We start from the raw sequence: 20,094 nt of genomic DNA, 5'->3' as shown, positions 1-20,094 counted from the left end.
CAGCAATTTAGATTTTGTACGTGGTTAACATTACATAAACAGAATGATGCAATGAACACTAAATGCACTTTAGAAAAACACTTTTTCTGACCTGCTGATGGACATCTGTGAAGTTATCTACAGCCTGCTGGACAGCTAGCAGTTCTGTGTAAAACACACGCACGCGCACAAACAAGAACAAGCCAAGTTAATGGAATTCATGATGTTTGGTTAAACATATGGTTAAAAGCTGAAATCCTTCATTTTACTACGATTCACACCAATAAACTTTTAATAAAGATTTGTTCTGGCGGATATCATTTTGCGGGTAGGGACCGTTTGACATCATCTGACTTGACCCAAAAGATAAGTACACAAAATAACCACCAATTTAGGTGATACAGAGTCAAACTATTATTAAACATACACCAAACAAAGTGGAAAATGCTCTCTGAGACAATTATTTTTAGTTTGTGTACAAAGATGTATGCTAATATATATAATTCTAGCATGTATTCTATGCTTATACAATGTATTTATCTTGTTTTCTATTGTTCGTTTTTTCCTATATTCTCCGTTTAGTTGTTTTGCAACAATGCAAGACTGTTAAAAGCACTATAAAACTACATCGGAATCCTCTAAAAAATGATACACAATTGTTTTGTTTCATATAACTTTCTTTGTATTATTGCATGATGCTTTAGGGAATTCACCATGTTGTTTCTACGGTGGCCCCAAACGGACAAACTGCCCTACGGAGCGCGTTTCCTAAATCTCCTTCGGCAAATAAGAGTAAACGTGACAGTATCTGAGTCCTGCGAGAGCCGGCGTAGTGCTTCGAGAAAAGAGTGCCGAGCGGTTGAGTGTGCCGTTGGTTGCAATTTGCAGCCTCGCCACTTGATGCCGCTAAAATCTCCACATTGCTCCTGTAAATTTGCTGCGAACAGTTCTTACCGAGTCTTGTCTCTCTGTTTTGGGACGGGGTTCAGACTGCTGTCGATGGGGACCTACAGACAAACATCAAAGTATGAGCGCAGTTACGCACTATACAGACCGACACACACTATAGAATCTGTGCAGTCCTACCAATTTTGTTTATGATAAACATAAAGGGTAAATATAAGCTTCGCAAGCATGTACAAGACCAAAAGTGAGTCAAGACCTGGAGGCAAAAACATTTTATGACATTAAAACCAATATTTTCTGACACCATGTAGTTTTCCTTCTGTTTCTCCTCCCATTTGATGTTTTAATTGAACCCAAGTGGGCATTAAAGTAAGTATTGCACAAATATTTCTTTTTATCACGTATGTGTTTTAGACTATTTGTTCTCACCATGTGAGCTGCTCTGGTTTGTAGGAGCCGAGCTGTCCTCTAGCCACACAGCGCTGTATGGAAATGAATCTCGCTTTTGTGGCGTACCGGCCGACGACAGACTCTCCTGCACACCAAAAACATTCAGCATGCAAATGACAGAACCCGTCAGCCAGCGTGCTCTCTTCAAGCAATTACATGCAAATACCAAAACCCATTACGTGTTCGTGTTCTTTTATCGTTGTTGGTATGTGTGAAAGAAACACAATGCAATGCATCACTAGAGAATGAGTAATTGTGCGTTTGTATTGATCACTGATTGGATGATGACTCATAGGTGGGTGTGGCCTCACCAGTCCGGTGTCGTACTCTTCTGCCGCTTCGAGTTGGTGCTCGTTCTCCTCCACCACGCTGGTGAAGCTGCTGGCGTTGGACGAGGAGCGAGAGAGGTCCTGAGACTCGGGGATGGAAGGAGCTCGACAGCACAGTGCGTATCTACAAAAACACGAAAAAACCAAATGGTCATTGGAAAACTGCTTGTTATGATCATTATTCTGAACTCTAAAGTTAAAGAAATGTCTGCGCTTGTACCCGATCTTGGTGGCGGACATCTCGGGTGAGCTGTGATTGGATGAGTTGTCTAATCGGAGTTCTTGAGTAAAGCTGCCGTCAGATCTCTGTGGAATGGGAGACACCTCTCTGCTGCTGGGACGAAAAGAAACACGCTTTAAGAAAACAAGGGATGTCCTCGATTAAGGATTTACATCGGCGAATCAGAAGTGTCACGTCCTGCATATAGTCGACTGACAGTCGAATCGCACGCGTGTGTGTGTGTGTGTGCGTGTGAGGACGAAATCAATTGCAATCAAACATCAGTTTACAGAACTTGTATAGAACAGAATATACCTTTATAATACATTATGAAAAACGAAATAAGCCATATTCAAGTCACAATGTGCAAAATAAATGTGTTTAGGCAAAATGTCGGAAATGCAAGGGAACATATTTCAAAACACAAGCCGCAAATAGTAAAATGAATGGATGTTTTCCTGAAGCATCACGTAACAATGCTGTGCCATACAATACAAGACCAAATTTCATGTATTTTTAAAACTACTCGATAATAATGAATTATTTTTTACAGACGGGAATACAAGCACGTTCATGACCAAAGAACTACCAATAAAGTGATGTTATTTAGCGCACACTCTCCGTCTTTCTGACAAGGCCATTGAACATTGAGTCCGAAATGTGTATTTAGAACTATGTGCATTTATAGAAGAGTTCATGCATGTATATATGGCCATTCAGTAAGTGACAAATGTTTGGTGACGGTGTACACATTCATTTGCGAGTCATCTGCGGGTGCGTGCGGCTCGGACTGCTACCGGTCTGACAGGACAGAAGATGCGGAGAGACGCGTCATAGCCGGACCTGGCGCTCATATGTGCCGTATATGTTCTCCTGCATTCAGGTTTCTGGTCCTACCTTCTCTCCTGAACCTCCTGTATGTTCTCGATCCCAATCGCGCTGCTCCTCCTGGAGGTGAACGGGCCAGATTTCTTCCGGGTTGGGCTTTTTCCAGGAATGATCAAAGACTGAGGAGATATAACAATGTCATCAGTGGTGCGGGATGTCATCGAGTTCATGTTCACAGTAACACTCCAGTAAAACTCCTGAACACGAAAAGTTGTTTTATGCAGTGTTTGGTAGTTAAGTGTTAGTTTGTCTAAAACTTCTGTCAAGTTTTCTTCCCTCATGCCGTTTAAAACCTGTCTATGAGTCTTTATGTGGAACACAAAAGAAGGTATTTTGAGAAATGTCTCGGTGGTTTCGTGTCCGTACAATGGACGTCAATGGGGTTCAGTGTTGTATGTCTACCAACATTCTTCAAAATATCTTCTTCTGTGTTCTGCAGAATATAAAGGTCATACAGGCTTGACATGAGAGTTTTTTCATTTTTTGTTTGAACTGTCCCTTCAGGCATGTTTTAAATCTCATTTAAATGTACGACGCATCTACTTTGTATAGTGAAAACGCAGCAACAAACACTCCCACAGTCCGGTTCGGTACCCGTACATGTGTATATGGATTTTGTGAGTCATGCGGTTATTAAAGTTATATCACCCGAGCCGATGTGTTGTGTTTGATACCGAAATGAATGTGACTTTAGTTTTGTTCGGTTTCTCTCCATACAGTGTAACAGCAATGACGATGATTTTGAGCTGAGGATGACTTAAAGGAACCACTCCTGAATATCGGAACGATTTTGTACAACGTATTATGCTGTATAACAAAAAAGACTTTTCCTGTAAGCTAAAAAGAATGTTGTGAAGGGAGGTGCTCGATAACACAAATGTGTCCCCGCCAAGGCAAATGGGACACAAAATACTACAACTCCACCCAAGGGAACGTCTTCGCTGTGACCGTGACGCAAGTTTATTAACATGTTTCATTCAAGGTCATGCTACTTTTATATTTCCTTATACGTAACTTTTTGCGCTTGATATTGACATTATGAAAGGTGCTACATTATATTGAAAATAAAATCGAATGAATAAAATTCAGTTAATTGAGTTTCTCGATGATTCCCGTAAACTGATGTCCTTTATGTCTCTTGAAGAGAGGCAAACACATCCCTGTTGTAAAAACAGCAAACGCTGGTTAGTGCTGGAGATTGAAGAACTATCTGAGATCGCTCTCCATTTATCAAGGAGAAATAATAGAGATATTAAAAAGATCTGACGTGTGATTTTTCTTTCGGTTGCATTGCATTGCCAGATTAAAAGAGGACAATGAGTCACGTGCGCAGAGCCCCATCTGTTCTACTGACCGCCATCCAAACACATCACATGAACGCATTACAGATCCGTTTCTATCTTTAAATGATGACGATCCGACATGGCAATAGAAGACCTGATCCAGAACCAGCCTGAACCTCACAGATGTGCCACCCTGACACATGTACCGAAGGGTCAAAGGCGTTCAGAGGGCGATGTGAGCACCAGCTGCGGCTCAGGGCAGAGAGTTTGGTATAAACTAAAGCTGGCACACGCGGTTTCCAGGCATCTCGTGGCAGATTGCTTTTTAGACTCTGGCGGACTGCGGCATTTATTTTTTATCATGTTGTGTATTGTTAACAATGTAAGATCTTTTGACAGCTGGAAGGCTGCGGTTACTCACGATGCCGGCTGTTTTGGGGGTTTCTGGAGGGTTGTGGGTAAAACTCCCGCTGTGGCTTGTGGAGACAGTGTGCGGCTTCTTGTTACTGAGGCCCATCGCGTCCATCGACTGACTTCTACTGCGGATCACACGCTGGAAAAAGGACATGATGAATTAGAGATGTAAGATGCATTACTGCAAAGCAACTCTAGGGGGCACTCCGAGACTGCGGCTTTAATAGCGTTAACATGACTAAAAGATGTTTGACATACGATTACCCACGATGCAGTGTACTTAAGTTATGGTTATTATAGTTAACTAAAAGTTTTAACACATATCTTTTCAATCAAACCAAATAAGAAATCGGTCTAAATATGATTTGAAAGACTAAGCAAAAATGAGAAATATAGCCTTGAGCAATAAAGTGAAATAGATTAAAGTTGAGGCACTAAAATTATTAAATCAAAATAAGTAAAAACTTAATTTAAACTAAAACTTAGTAATTAAATAGCAAATATTTCAAAAATAATTAAATGACAAAAAATAAAACATTGCTAAAATAAAGAAAATAAATATGTGTCAATTAAAAGATAAATTAAATAAATGGAATATTGCAATTCATTTATAAAAGCTATTTCAATACAAGAACTACCATCAAACAAACAGAGGTGATTATTTACAGAAGAAAGATTATAAAAATGTATGAATCTAAGGTTGATTTCTAAATTATTTTAATATTGCAAAAATGTTATGTAAACTTCAAGTTTTAGGTTGATGCAAATAGCACAGAATCTTGTAAGACAGATATATCTTTTTCCAGGTACAAAATGACAGATTATTATTAAATGACTATATATTTTGTCGGTTAGATCGGTTTTAAATTGTATTAAATAAACAAACAAAATTTAATTTGATTTACACACTTTGTATCACATTATTTAGCAAGTTATTGTGTATCACAACAAAAACTTAACTGAAATTTATAGCAAATTTTTAAGTGTTATTATAATAAAAATAATATAAAAACGGGAAACTATCAGTTTTCAGCTGGATGGTGTAACAGATTTAAACAGACTACCTTAAAAGATTCAAAGAAGCCTCCTCCGCCTCCTCCTCCATTCTCCAGTTTATCATCATCTCCACACAGACCCATCATAGACTGACTGTTGAGGTGAAGCTCCTCATATAAAGTCTCCAGAAGAGCAGAACGGGTTCTCTCCTAGAGAACAAATAACGGTTTTCAATGTGCAATCCACCAATGTGCGCCGTCAACCCAAATGTAAAGAGCATCCCATCCAGTTCTGTACCTCCAACTTGGCAAACTTTTCAGCTTTGTAGCAGGAATATTCAGCATTGATCAGTTTGGTCATGAGGAACTCGTGAAACTCAGGAGTCTGGACAACACACGAGGAAAAAAGAGGTTAAAAAGAGAACGAGTCATTATTATGCAAGAATAACTTCATTTTGAAACAGTGCACCTTTCTGAAGATGGCAGGGTCTGGGAGAGTTGGTCCAAAGAAAGACACATCATCTCTCGCTGTCACGGATACCTTTTCAAATCATAAGAGAAAACGCATAATAAATATTATAAAAACAAAAGTCCCAGGGACTCTAGACCAAGCAGACTCGTACTGGGACAGTTTCCAAAGTGAATAATCAACATTTAAGTTTCTGATAGATTCAAATAATCCTCATGATCCACATTTCATCCCACATGAAAAAATACATTAGGGTTTACTAACCTGTACACTTAGTAATGGTATAGTATATTACTCTATATTATTAGCTATGGTTAGACTAGGTTTATAAACTTTACTAAACTTTAATAATAACTCAAGTATTTTCTCAAGTAAATATTTAACAATGATGAATAATAAAATGACAAAAACATTTAAAACATTGCTTAAAATAAAGAATACACTCAATTAATTATAATTCAAATAAACATTAAAATATAAAATAAAAGCAATGACAAAAAAACAAATCTAACTTGATGAGAAATGTAATAAAATGATTCATAAATCTAATGCTTCAAGATATACAGGTATATAATTCGTTTATTGCTTAAAGTTATGTATACTTAAAGTTTTAGGTTGATGCAAATAGCACAGAAGGTTTTTCCAGAGAGAATTCAGTTTTCAAATAAATAAATATAATTGAATTACAAAACCGTATGAAACACTTTAGTAAACTTTAATATTAACTATAGTAAGTTCTAGTTGAAAAATATACATAAAACAAGTTTACTATAGTAAATACGAAGGTATTTCATATGCCACGGTCATAATCTTCTACCTTATACAGGACGTTATCCGTGCAGGCGTTCTCCACTTGAACCACCACGTAAGCGTGCAGAAAGTTGGACGCGATCATATCTGGAACAAACGGTGTGTTTTCCTCTTGAAAAACGATAGCCACGATGTCATTTCCTATGTGCCTTTTCCTCTGGAGCTGAAAAGAATTCATAGGACATTAGCATTGTGAAGTATTTTGAGAATCGCTTCTTTTAACAGACCGGCCTGAAAAGAAACATGAACTGAAAAATGAACTTTTGGCGTCAAACTTATTTCATCACTTTCATTAAAAGCATTAAGGTTAATCAGACTCATCTGATCCTCATCCGACGTGTACATGACAGCTTTGAATGGGATATCACGATTTTATCGTGATATGTATTATGAAATAAAACAATGCTTTTGATCAAATGCTTGTCTTATTTATTATAGGTTTATTATGATAATAATGTTGGAGTGTCACCAGGTTATTAAGCGCTAAATTATATCAATAATTATGTAGAATATTGATACAGATCACAATATCGCGACGACATTAAAGATTTTACAATTTATGTGTTTTAATACACCAACCTTATCAAAGCCATGAAACGCAAAGCAATAATTACATTCAAACCTTATTTAACATGCATTACAATAACGCACAATGACAATTTTATCTCCCATAAACCTTTCTCTGATTTGCTTCCCGCCCTTTACGCATTCACTTCACAGCTTGCTCATAAATATGTGGACAGTGAAACCTCGAAAAACTGAGCATGATATTGTAGGTCACGGACGGCTCTGTGGGTTCTTGGCAGATGTCTTGCCCAATTTTAGATAGAAGAAACGAATCATTTAAAGATAAAAATCAAAGTCTGTCCTGTGTCCATTAGCATAAGAATACACACGAGCGCTCATATCACCCATATGTTAGTCCTGGTTTTCATGGGCAGCATCATAAGAAACCAGTCTGTGCTGAAACCCTGAGGTGATGTTTTCTATCGGAGCGATGTGATATATGGATGGGAACAGATGGCTTTTCACGATCAGTGTTTTTTGGCACCGTGTGGCATCTCTAGGGGTGACCAACTGGTCATGTTTTTAGAAATGACACTACGTGCAACAGAAAACAACATTACAATTTACAGCACATGATGTTATGGGTTCGTCCAAAGGCTGGAGAAAATAGATGCCCAATGTACGAAACCAAAATACAAACATAAGAACGTAGAAATGTTGCATGCACATGGAGAAGATACTAAGAGGTTTTACCTGCTGAGAATCTCCTTCCGTGTACGGCAGTTTAGTGGACACGTGGAACATGATCTCTATATCGTGGAAGTTACAGTAGACCGATTCGGTTCCCGTTTGGCCGTGTGTCACATCCAGACCACCACGAAAACTGCAGAATGAAAGAAGAGAAAATGTATGTTAAAAGCAGCATCATAGATAATACATTTAAAGGCATACAAAATAAAAACAGTAAAGCACTATGATAAATGTGAATATATGGTCACCTAGTGGAAGCAAAAGTGTGACTAACCATATCAAGCACATTCGGTTGTTTTAGGATCAACATGTCTGTAGATCTAGAAATAAATGCTTCATGGGTAAATCTCAAGTACTGTAAGAGCACCATACCCTTTGAAGTCATGAAGTTCAATCTTCTCTCCTAAGAACTCTAAAAACTCAACAAAGGCCGGACTTTCCTCACTGTTCTCAAACAATTCCTCCTCTGTAGACTATGGAAGAGGAAACATTTTCAAACTTTATTTTTTAGAATATTAAGACACACGCACAAATAATAATAATAATAATAATAATAATATTGACTGTTTTAGTGTACAATATACAGTTTGGTTCCAAAATGAGATTAAAAAATTGTTTGTGTGTGTTCCCATTAATATCAATAAAACTGCAGTTGGTTTGTTTTGATTTAAGCCATAATAACTAAAAAAATACAGCTTACAAACATGATAACATCATAAAAAACATGATTTTGTAAAAACTGACTTCTCTTTTTGGAGCCAAACTCTTCATACATATGCGAGTACATTTTTTCTTACGATTACTTAATCAAATGAACTACATCAAATGTAGTTTGATTGATATTACTTGGAATACACAAAACAGTTTTTCTTTCTTTGCAAATATACTCATAAGTATATAAATATTCATATAGACAATATATATATAGCAGAAGCATGAGATACGTGAGGGCATGACATCTGACCTGGGCAAATTTCTGGTAAACGACTCCAAACTTGAAATTGTTACTGATGACATGCTCATCAAAGGTCACGATGAGTCTAGACGCCTTGAAGAAAAATGCAAATTAGGGTCGAGAATCAATCTGAATCAATTGTTCTTCATTGCAGCTTACCTTTGGGTACAAGACGGGGTAAAATCTGTCCACATTCACCTCTTCACAGATAAGCTTTGAACATAAACAAAAAACAGCCATTAAAAATTTCACAAATATTAAGATTATCTAATTATTTAATCTATTAAATACACAAAGCTGTAAATTCGACGTGTAAATATATGTAAATCAAATTGTATTTTACCTGATATTAATATTCAAATTGTCACTGTCATGCAAACTAACATTTTAAAAAAATAACCCCAATAATGACTTTCTGCTACAAACATGTACACTGATGTCCAACCTTTGCCATCTGGATCACATTGGGGAACTCGGTCAGACATGAAATGGGTATCACATCATGGTGGGTTTTAAACTTTGACCTAGAATAAAAGACAATGGAGGACAATAGATTCATAGAATGCTTGTTGTTATGCCGGACACATTGAAAGAGCTGTATAAAAACCATCTGGAGGACGCAACCTGATTATATCATCACAAACTGTGCAGAACGTGTCATGGTGTTTCTATTGCATATTTTGAACACTCAAGTCAGAAGCTTTGAAAGTGAAAAAGAAATGGACATTTTTGGTTGAACAGGATGTTTGGAGTTTTTGAGCAAGCAAATCAAATTAAGAGACAAAACATGGCAATACAGTAAATACTACAGCTCTTTCATTCTTACATGTTTTGACATTTTTATTTCAATTGTTTAGTTTTGTCTATTTAAACTCTACAAACTTATAACACACAGTACCGTTCATCCCTTAATTTATTTAAAGACTTTTGTTTTCTGATAAAAAAATGACAGCTTGCACGTGAAGATGGTACATTGTGTTCGAATTTGCCAGTTAAAAAAAACAAAATGTGTAAAAAAAAGCAAATTTTTGCTTCCGTTTCTAAAGGGTTAAGATAAAAGATTCTGGCGAACAGGGTTGTGCACCATTCAGAATTAAATCGAGTATGACATTTGCATTAAGGTATAATCACAAAGATGCTTTTAAAATATAGTATTTCAAAGGAATCGTTCATCAAATCGTTTTAATTCGGTCATCATTTGTGACCCTGAAAACAAAACCAGTCTTATGGGTCAGTTTTTAAGAGAATTATGCTTCACCTGAAAGCTGAATAAATAAGGATCCTACAATATTTGGTCGACATACAACTATTTTATTTATAAAAATATTAATACTGAGAAAACCGCCTTTAATGTTGTCCAAATGCAATCCTTAGCATAGCTTATTACTCACAAAAATAAAGTTTTGAAATATTTACGATAGGAAATGTACAAATTATCTTCATGGAACATCGTCTTTACTTAATATCCTAATGATTTTTGCCTTAAAAAGAAAAATCTAGAATATTCACCCATACAATCTTTTGCCCAAAAACTCCCTGTGCTTTTTATGACTGGTTTTGTGGTCCAGGGTCACATTTATTTACCATCATCGTTCCGTTCAAAACCCGTACATGACTTGATGGGGGTCTATGTTGGGGGCCGATAGAAAATGACAATCAGGGTGAATAATCATGAAAGAATTTTCAATTTTGGCTGAAGCTTTCTTTTAAAAACAACATACCAAAGGATGCAATCGAATGCAAGCTATTTCAATATCACACTTCTCATCAAATACTTCCCAAATGAAATGATCTGAGGTATGCCGTCCACATTCATTTTAAAGCTGTGTACCCATTTGTGTCTACTACATTTTCTCCAACGTATTTTAAGAAGAGCATCTAATACAAAACCCGAAACATAACTCAGTTTGAAAGGGAAACGTCTTGTGTTCGTGTGTAAAGCGGTACCTGAGCAACAGTTGAAGATGCTCCTGGTCTCCAATCACATCATATTTTACAGAGAAGACCAGGTGGCCCAAGACGCTGTCCACCGAGTAATAATTGAAGTGCTCCTGTGGAAAGATATACACACTATATTCATACTTCAACTATAAAAAAGTGCCCTGAGATGAGAGAAGACAAGTGTACGACTGACACAGAATAAAAGCTTCCTAACACAAAGCTCACATGGACTTCAGCGATTACTTTTTCATAGTGCTTCTGGGACAGATGTGTTCACTTGACCCTTGTATGAAAGAGCTGAGTGAATATTCTTTCTCTTATTATTTAGCATTATCACAAATTACGGTAATCTTTTGCTTTAATAGCAAATCTGACCTTTCCCAAAAAGTCCTTCCTGTAGATCGTGGCGATGCTGTTTGTCTCCAGTGTACAGTGCGATGCAGGACACGGGGGCGGTTCTTCCGGCGCAGAGGAGGAGCCTAAATCATGGTTGGTCCCCTCAATCCAATAACCACCAAACTGCGGCAGCAGAATCAGCGGTAAGGGCCCGGTTCGTCCCAATACCTGCCGGCACACCAATCCAAAATCAAAACACTTCTCCAAACAAACCGTATCTCAATATACAAAGCCGAACATGCTTGTCACCTCATGGACGCTGGGATAGGGGATGTAGTCTTCTTCTGTCTGTAAAGAAATACAGATCGATTAGATGTTGACATGTGAACCCTTCTGTGTAGTCACTCTAAGCTACAGAGGAAGAGAATAAATACGAAGAAATGAAACTTTAGACCTGCCGGGACTCATAATGCCTAACAAACCCCCTGAACTGTATACAATATTAATAAACCCGTAGCATGTGGTACAGATCACATGATCGGGTGTCTCTGTGTGGACCTTAAAAGGATAGTTCACCCCAAAAATAAAATCTTCAAATCTGTATGCATTTCTTTGTTGTGATGAACACAAGGATATTTGAAGGAACGCTTATAACCAGACAGATTCTCGATAAAGTAATATTTCCTACTATGGGAGTCAATGGGGGTCGAGATCTGTTTACATTTGCATTTAGCCGACGCTTTTATCCAAAGCAACTTACAAATGAGGTAAACAATTGAAAGCAATTGAAACAGCAATTGGTTATAAGCATTCTTCCAAATATCTTTCTCTGTGTTCGTCAGAATAAAGAAGTTTATACACATTTGGGACGCCTGGAAGGAAAGGAAAGCATGACTGAATTTTCATTTTGGGTCAAGTATCCCTTTAAAGGCTTTTAACTGCACAGTATTTACACTTAATATACACTTATTTTTGTCATATTGAATAAAAAAAGCATTATTTTGAGTGTGTAGGATATTTTCACAAATACTTAAGTGTTTAAAGGTGCGTTTCCAAACATATCATCACTAGTATAAACATTATAGTATATTTTTTACAATATAATATATTTGTTTATATATTATTATAGAGTATTCTGTGACATAATACAACTTTCTTGTTTTTGTGTCCTTTCATTTTGGCTCGATTAATATATGTACTGTACAGCGTCCTTGAGCCCTGGAAAGGCCCTATATAAATAAAACTTATTATTACAGCTGCTTAACAACAATACAAACTTGTGAAAAGAGCCACACTTCGACCTTGGTAGGGCGACCCTTCATAGGCCTTCATAGCCTTTTAAACTAGCATCGTAAATGAAATGGATCCTTATAATCGAATTATAAAGAATGCACGTTACATCTAATCCAAGCCGCATAAAAATACACGACACACACAAACATTGGATCACTAGTATGACGCCTTAAAATAACATTTGTCAGAAATGAAAGCGAAATTGTGTGTGTCTGTGTCCACGGAAAAACGAAACGGTGACAGCCGGGCTCGATGCGAGAACGTTACGTAATAGTTTGTTTACGTGCGAGTGATCATGTGTCTGAACACTATACATACACTTACTTTGAGAGGGGGTGGGAGAATGCATCTCTGTTCATCCATTCTGCTACTCTGTGATAGAAAATGTATTTCAGAACATCAGGGAAATCATCATCAGTATAACAAACACATTATGTTTTGCTTAATCAAAGGTGAAGTGTGTCACTTTTTAAGAAGAAAATATGCAACGTCGATTTGCAATGTCAAGGTCATACATTCTCGATTATTCTGTTGAAAAGATGACAAAGCTGAGCAGAGTTCGAACGATATGAGTGAAGTTGGCATTGTTCAAGCAAATGTCTACTGGCGACTAGAAGATGCTTTTATTTCATTTAAAGAAGATGCAGAATCAGACAGGGAACGTGTCACCGCACTGCGGGTTCACAGAGTTCAAAGGTCAAAAGGTCACATATTAAAATATCGGTCTGCAGGAAAAAACACAAAGACTAATATAAAAAACAGTCTCACCTGAATTCGCTCTATCATTGCAAATATATCTGATGTCTGAGAATCGGGGAATAGAGAGAGAGAGAGAGAGAGAGAGAGTGAGTGAGATGAACTGATAGGCTCATGAACAGATTTTATATCGCGTATGACTGCTGGATGTCGTCCAAGCATCTGCCACCGAGACGAATGGCAGCGCTAACAACGTTTCCTCCAGGTATTCTACACCTGCTTACATATGACAGCGTGTGAAACGGACTGAACCTTTTCTCGCTGAATGAATGTGTCGCTTCAGTAATGGAGACAGGCGCCTTTCGCCCACGTTCCAAAAACCAATAGCGCGTCAGATTCCGATGTCCTTCCCGACGTTCATCTCAATTGAACGTGAGCGGTGTGAAACAGTCATTTACCGCTTGGACGGAGCAGCTGTGAAAAATGTGACCTGTCTGCTTACAGCTGCGATGTCATATTGATGAACCCACGGTACAGAATAGACCAAAGGGTACGGATTTCTGAATCCTAAAGCAACGTCTCTCTAGTGAGTCTGGTAGCATCCTATATCTAGGAGTTTCCCATAAAAAAACAACTGCATTCAAAACAAGAACTAGAAACCAAAAGCATCTTTATAACTGCTGATACGCAGAATTTTCAAACACACACATTTGTTTTTATGTCATTGTGGAATAAATACATTATTATTCGCTTAATAAATATATTTTGCCTTTTTTATCTTATCTAAGACATTTTGTATCCGTCCATTGGACGTCTGAATGAATTCTGACAAGCTACAATACTTCTCATTTTCATTTCATTAATGGTTATAAATCCGTCAGAAGGACAAAGTAGTAAAAGTTTCCAAAACATCTTCCTCAAATTGTTTCCCAACTTAAACATCCCATATCACTGTTACATCACAATGTTAAACAGTACGTACTGTACTATGACAGATCTTACGCGAGCACAAATGATTCCTATGAGATGACAGAAATGTAAATCTGTTATTGTCTTTTCATTTCGCTATAAATAATAGAATGCATTCTTATGAAAAACCCCTCCAGCTATAAATACAATGCTGAGTCTTACAAAGCTACCAATATGAGATCATTTCGATGCAATTCGTCACATCTCTATTCTCATTATCATTACTTAAAACAAATAAAATCATCACATCATATTTGAAAAGCAAAGTGTTCGTACATGACCACGGCATTTGTCTATCAACTCACCAGACGTTCTTTTATGATTTTCATTACAATGACGTTACAGCATGAATCGTTCAGACCATAATCATCCAAAAACGTTTGAACACATCACACATACTGTATATGTATCTGTCAGGTTTCCTCTTTCAATTCAAGCACTTACGCTCTCTTGCACCATGATTGAGTTTCTCACACTAACTACTTTTCCTCTCTCATCCAGCATCTTGCTGTGTACTCACATCGCTGTGCCTCCGGCGCTGGCGCATAGCAACGAGGGCTGGACTGTGTAACCAGTACGTGCTCTTAGCCATGATGAAGTCGCAAATAAATTAAAGAAAACCTTGGAGATACAACTCTGACCCGCTCGCCTGTCTGTCTTTCTGTTTCTCTCTCTCGTATGTTCTGCTGGTGAGAAACGCCGCGGGGAGGGCAAGTACGAACCCATAGCTTCCTCAATCTCTTACAACTTCCCCAAATATGACCAGTAATGTACTAGAAAACTGGTAACTGACAAATGTTCTGTAGCTGCCAATGTGCATGCAGTTTGTGTGTTGGGTGATGTCACAGTAAAAGCAAGTGATGGTTAAACCAAAAATGAACATTTTGCATCTCTTCCTCATGTCATTCCAAACCCTTATGGCTGTGTGTCTTCTGCAAAAGAGAAAAGAAGATATTTTTAACATCCCCATTGAGTTTCACCGTATGGACCACGGAGGCGTTTCTCAAAATATCTTCTTTTGTGTTCTGCGGAAGAATGAAAGGTTTGGAATGACGCGAGGGTGAATAAACGAGGAAGGATTTTCATTTTGGGGTGAACTATTGCTTAAAGAAAACCAAAGCTTTGTGATGCTAGAAGGTTTGTGAGTAAACCTCAAGAGAGTTTTGTTTTCTAATATCATATCAAAATTGAGATCAAGCACCTCCGGGGGACCTCAGGAGACCAGTGCGAGAGAGGAAACAGGCCAGATGTTGTGTTTTATTGCAACGCTTCACACACAAAAAAGACAAAAAATTTAGATTCGTCAGTTGATGATGGATAAGACGATGATGTCACAATTCTTGAGAATAAAGGACTTCATGTAATGGTCACAGTTACAAAACTCAATAACTCAACACCAATATCATGAACAAATCCAGGCAACGATGGGAGGGAAGAAAAAAGTTTCAGGTTCGACTAATCCTATTCTGTAAAAGATTGCACAAGGTTTACAGTGTGGTGTTGGGTTAAAACCCCCTTGCTTTCTGCTGTTATTGCTCTTGGGATTCAGGAGAATCTATAGTAGCGACCATGTGTTTTCCACGATCAATGCGTTTACAAGCGAGATTCTCATAAGCCAGGTTTGTCTGTCAATTCTGGAGAGAGAAATGTTATTGCTCAATAATTTCTCTTTCATAACTCAAGACAGAGTTCACAGATATTTCATTTTGGTATCAACGTTATCCCTGATGTTTCTCCTGCGATTTCGGTTCGCAAGAGACAAATGTTGACCTTGAGTCTAAAAGAAAATGCAAATGGTCCAATCCAGATCATTTGTTATTTAAAATAAATGGAATAATTTAAGGGACAAGCAGAAAGCAAACCCCAACCATTATGACCCCGCTGTGCTTCAACGGAGACCCCTAAACAGATTGTGCAAACAGATCTTTGTTATGTCGTAGATTATGAGACACTCGGTACAATACATGAAAGCTTAACTACACATTGAATCGTTCGCAATGCCGTCCGGACGCTCTAATCATTCTAGGACATCCCTTAACACGGACACTTCTCTTCGCCAAATTCCCAATAGCCTTTGTGCTAATGCCTTTCAGACACGAATGAGTTCAATTAAAAAACACTCGGGAGGTAAAACAGGGTGTAAATGTCCCAGGGGCGAGCGGGCGCTGTGAAAACAGTGGTCTGTCTTTGGCTCATAAAAGTAAGTAAACCCAAAGTCGTATTCAACGACTGATACAATCAACCCAGTACAAAATATGTTGTACTCGAGATATATTTCATCAGTACGTGTTTCCATGACCTTCACTTGCAAAGCAATGCTTTACAAACTGAGATTTATTTAAATAATGTTTTAAAATATGTTTTAATATCTGGACCAAATTAGTATTCTGTTACTGAGCGAAAAACACTTTTTAGTTAGAGTTGGATGTAATTCTGGTGACACACTTCACCCGATGAAGCATGAACAACACAAACAAAGCAAGAAATGTATGGAGTCTTGAAAATTAAATATCGAAATAATAAAAGAATTCATTATAAATACACAAAGAGAGAAACGTGTTATTTACGATTTGAATAGACATTAAAGCTGCAATGTGTAACTTTTGCCTCTGTATCGCCATTAAACCATATAAGGTTGCTTTACATCTTTATCTAAATGTTATATATATATATATATATATATATATATATATATATATCTTACGTACGTACGTATGTTTAAGTTTACGTTATTAAAAAGATGTTGAAATTATATTTCCCATGAAATCGTAACCGACAGCTAAACAACATTCAACAAAGACCGTTTTTTTATTTACACGGTATTAAAGTCTATAAAAATGTAATCCATAAATGTACCGTAGAAAATAATTTTCAGTATTCATTTTTAACCGTATTAAGGATGTATTTTACATTTTGCACTGCATTTCCTAGTGCTTTCGCATTAAAAATAAATTAACAAAAAATATAATAGCAATACATTTCTCAATAACCGATTCGGTTTTAACCAAAATACGTTACGGATTGCAGCTTTAACATGTATAGATCGTTTTCAGAAGCAACAGTATAAACAAACGTCATGTTTCCCAAACTTAACTTAACTAATACAATAACATAAATTAATATAAATAAATATATATAACTAAACACAGATTGAAAGTTGAGTTTGGGCCAGGCTCATGCATCCGATGAAACCGTCTATACAGTGTAGATTTATTAATAATCTTACATTATGTTTAGGGCACTCCTAGTTTTCCATATAGAGTTCAATATGAAACAAATGAGGAAACCGTGTGTGCACAAACACAAAACAGATGCTCATCTAATTGTTTCAGATGATTTTTATGAGAAAAAAACAAGAACGGTAAAGTGGAAAAGTAGATAAATGAACAAAATGGTCTGTGATCCTGTTAGAATAAAGGTCAATAGAGGAGTGAGAAATTAAAATCCATCCCACCTTCACAAGAGCCAGACCAGGCGACGTTGTAAAAGGTTTGAACAGAACGGTCCGCTCTAGCGTGTCAGACATTCGTGGGGCTCTGCCATCTTGTTTCCTGTGGACACAACATAAATAACACATTAAATAAAAGCCAAATGTTCCTGATTGAAGGAAATCGTTTAAATGAGCGCGTAGGCATCCGCTGAAGATCAAATTAAAGCCGTGGCTCTGTCTCATCGATCGCTTCAACTGGGAAGGAATTGATCAGTTAGTATTCGATGCGGGCCGCCGAAAGCCCCACAGGTGTGCGTGAATGCAGACGGCAAAATAGCCAAACTTGAATGGAGAAACAAGCCCTGAAGTTTCCTTCACCAGCCGGCCTGTGATTTAACTCAAGCCATCAGCTCCGTTCAGACACATTATTTGACATCGATCGCTCTCGGTCTCGTACAGGTAGCTTTTAAATCAATTCAAACTCGCCATTTGGCACAGAATCTGTTCATGTGCATCCCGGTCTGTACAAATACAAACAATGTATAGCTTTTAGAGTTTATGATGTTCTCGACTCAAATGATCTGTATCAAAAATGAACATTTGGTCATTATTTCTTCACAACAAGAATGTTAACTAGCGTTCACACCACCGGATGATAACGTTATGTTTATTGTACGTTTATTGCATGCGTGAGCCCTTTAAATTAGAATGGATTTTATTGGTTGTGATGTAATGCTTGTTCTGTATTGTTATAGTTGTGGGCTCTGCCATTCTCTTGTGTCTATTTTTAACTTTATAGTTATCATCCTTGGCATCTCTGTATGTCCGTCTTTCTGCAGTTTATTGCCATTCGGCAGTAGATCGGATCCTGTCCAGCACACAAATCTATAAGATGGTTTCATAAGATATATATGTACCCAAGACAGTTGGACAAGAGGCAAAGGTTGACTGTACTTTATGAGCGACGTTACATCACTGAAGTATTTCATTAATTCTTTAGCACTTAAGGTCTCCCGGGGAAGACTGACTTCATTAGCCTGAAACCCCCTGAAGACCCCTGACAGTTCTGACAGCAGTACACGCTGTTGATATGTCAGCGCTCATAAGTAGAGCTTGACTGAGAGATGGCACAGAGAGGATGTCTTTTTTTTGTTCATGTTTTTATTTGTGTTTAGTTTCAAGACAAACTGTCACATCAAAACAATCCCAGAACTATTTCATATTGCATGTCTGTAAGTCTCAAATTGTAAAAAGCATCACGTCAATCTAAGACATCGAAACGTCCTCCCCGGCTCAACAGAACAGGACAGTGTTCTTCAGGCTCCGATTTCATGACTACCCTGAAAAATCACAGATGAGATCTATTTACTTCATTTGAAAAACAATTTGATTAAATGCAAACATTAATTCTGTTGCATCTCAGATATGTGTTCTGTGAAAAAGAGTCGGAAGAGACTGAGCTCAGATTTGTCAAGTCTGCCATCAAAAGTCAATATTATTGAAGATCTTAATGTGAATTCAAACACTTGCTGCCGATCATAAAAGAGAATAATTACATAGAAAGCACAGTCGCTTGCTTAAACTGAACGGGTCAATGAGAGTTTAAAGAACTGTCACGTAACCAAACCGCGTTTGGTGCAAAAAATATATTTATAAAACGATTTACAGTGGGTTAACAAAGACTCGTGAAAAACCGAAAGCAAAAAACAGGATTCATATAGAAAATGCAAAGCAGCGCTGCTCCCTGCTGTCAGGTGCACCTGCTAATACAAATGAATTTGACTGTGTTTACATGAATAAGCAATAAGCTATTTGACACTACACAAAACTACAACTCACAGTGTACGTGCGTGTGTAAAGAAAAAGACTAAATCAATGCATCACGGTTACATGTTTGTAGATAAAAAAATGAAGCAATGTTAGTAAACACAAGACAAAATATGAGCTGAAAAGATTCAGAGCATCAGTTCTTTTAAACGCACACAGAAGTAAAAAAACCTGCTTTGGAAACAATGACTTGATTTTGATGTCTAATACAAAAATGAACGTTGATAAACTTCATTTCTTTATTAGAGAACTTAATTTAAAGAAAACACGCTATATTTCTGTTGTGATTTAATATATATAAACGGACGTAATATGACGCGCTATGTTTTTATGATGTCCTGTAAAGAGATCAAGTTCACTCAAAAATAACATTTCTGCCGCATCATTTACTGTTATTAACTCGTGTTTGCTGAAAATCTGAAGAATCGTTTTTTATGGAACACAAAGATGATGTTATAACGTTAGTGACTCGCACCCCATTTACTTTCTTCCAGCAAAACGTAAGATGCTTAACAATCCATCAACAGAAGAGTGAAAGTGATACAGGTCTGCATCCACAACTTTTTGGCTAAACTAAGCCTTTACTAGCAGTTAACGGTTTACAAAAGTAGTAAACATGCTTTAACAACCGTGGTGCTAAACTAAAA

General features: G+C 37.3%; 1 protein-coding gene across 4 annotated transcripts in view; it reads right to left on the bottom strand.

Moving 5' to 3' along the window:
• The window catches only part of rap1gapb (RAP1 GTPase activating protein b), a 60,911-nt gene that overhangs the window by 2,003 nt on the left and 38,814 nt on the right, over positions 1-20,094 (bottom strand). For 2 of the 4 annotated variants that reach the window (XM_079459694.1, XM_079459696.1), the window contains 21 exons: positions 17,645-17,741; positions 12,850-12,897; positions 11,542-11,580; positions 11,272-11,460; positions 10,903-11,006; positions 9,401-9,479; positions 9,115-9,168; positions 8,965-9,048; positions 8,373-8,473; positions 8,004-8,133; positions 6,751-6,906; positions 5,934-6,005; positions 5,763-5,849; positions 5,534-5,674; positions 4,477-4,608; positions 2,782-2,891; positions 1,885-1,995; positions 1,647-1,788; positions 1,315-1,420; positions 934-986; positions 92-144 (listed from right to left, as the gene is read on the bottom strand). In XM_079459694.1, coding sequence (XP_079315820.1) covers positions 136-144; positions 934-986; positions 1,315-1,420; positions 1,647-1,788; positions 1,885-1,995; positions 2,782-2,891; positions 4,477-4,608; positions 5,534-5,674; positions 5,763-5,849; positions 5,934-6,005; positions 6,751-6,906; positions 8,004-8,133; positions 8,373-8,473; positions 8,965-9,048; positions 9,115-9,168; positions 9,401-9,479; positions 10,903-11,006; positions 11,272-11,460; positions 11,542-11,580; positions 12,850-12,897; positions 17,645-17,741 — 2,044 coding nt within the window. In that variant the 3' untranslated portion in view covers positions 92-135. Of the gene's footprint in view, positions 1-91; positions 145-933; positions 987-1,314; positions 1,421-1,646; positions 1,789-1,884; positions 1,999-2,781; positions 2,892-4,476; positions 4,609-5,533; positions 5,675-5,762; positions 5,850-5,933; positions 6,006-6,750; positions 6,907-8,003; positions 8,134-8,372; positions 8,474-8,964; positions 9,049-9,114; positions 9,169-9,400; positions 9,480-10,902; positions 11,007-11,271; positions 11,461-11,541; positions 11,581-12,849; positions 12,898-17,644; positions 17,742-20,094 lie in introns of all 4 variants that reach the window. The other 2 variants (XM_079459693.1, XM_079459695.1) reach the window with 1 other exon arrangement.

Source organism: Barbatula barbatula (genome assembly GCF_947034865.1).
Source record: "Barbatula barbatula genome assembly, chromosome: 7".
Classification (NCBI taxonomy): Eukaryota; Metazoa; Chordata; class Actinopteri; order Cypriniformes; family Nemacheilidae; genus Barbatula; species Barbatula barbatula.
The sequence above is the reverse complement of the archived record's forward strand: the minus strand, read 5'-3'. Positions and strand labels throughout refer to the sequence as shown.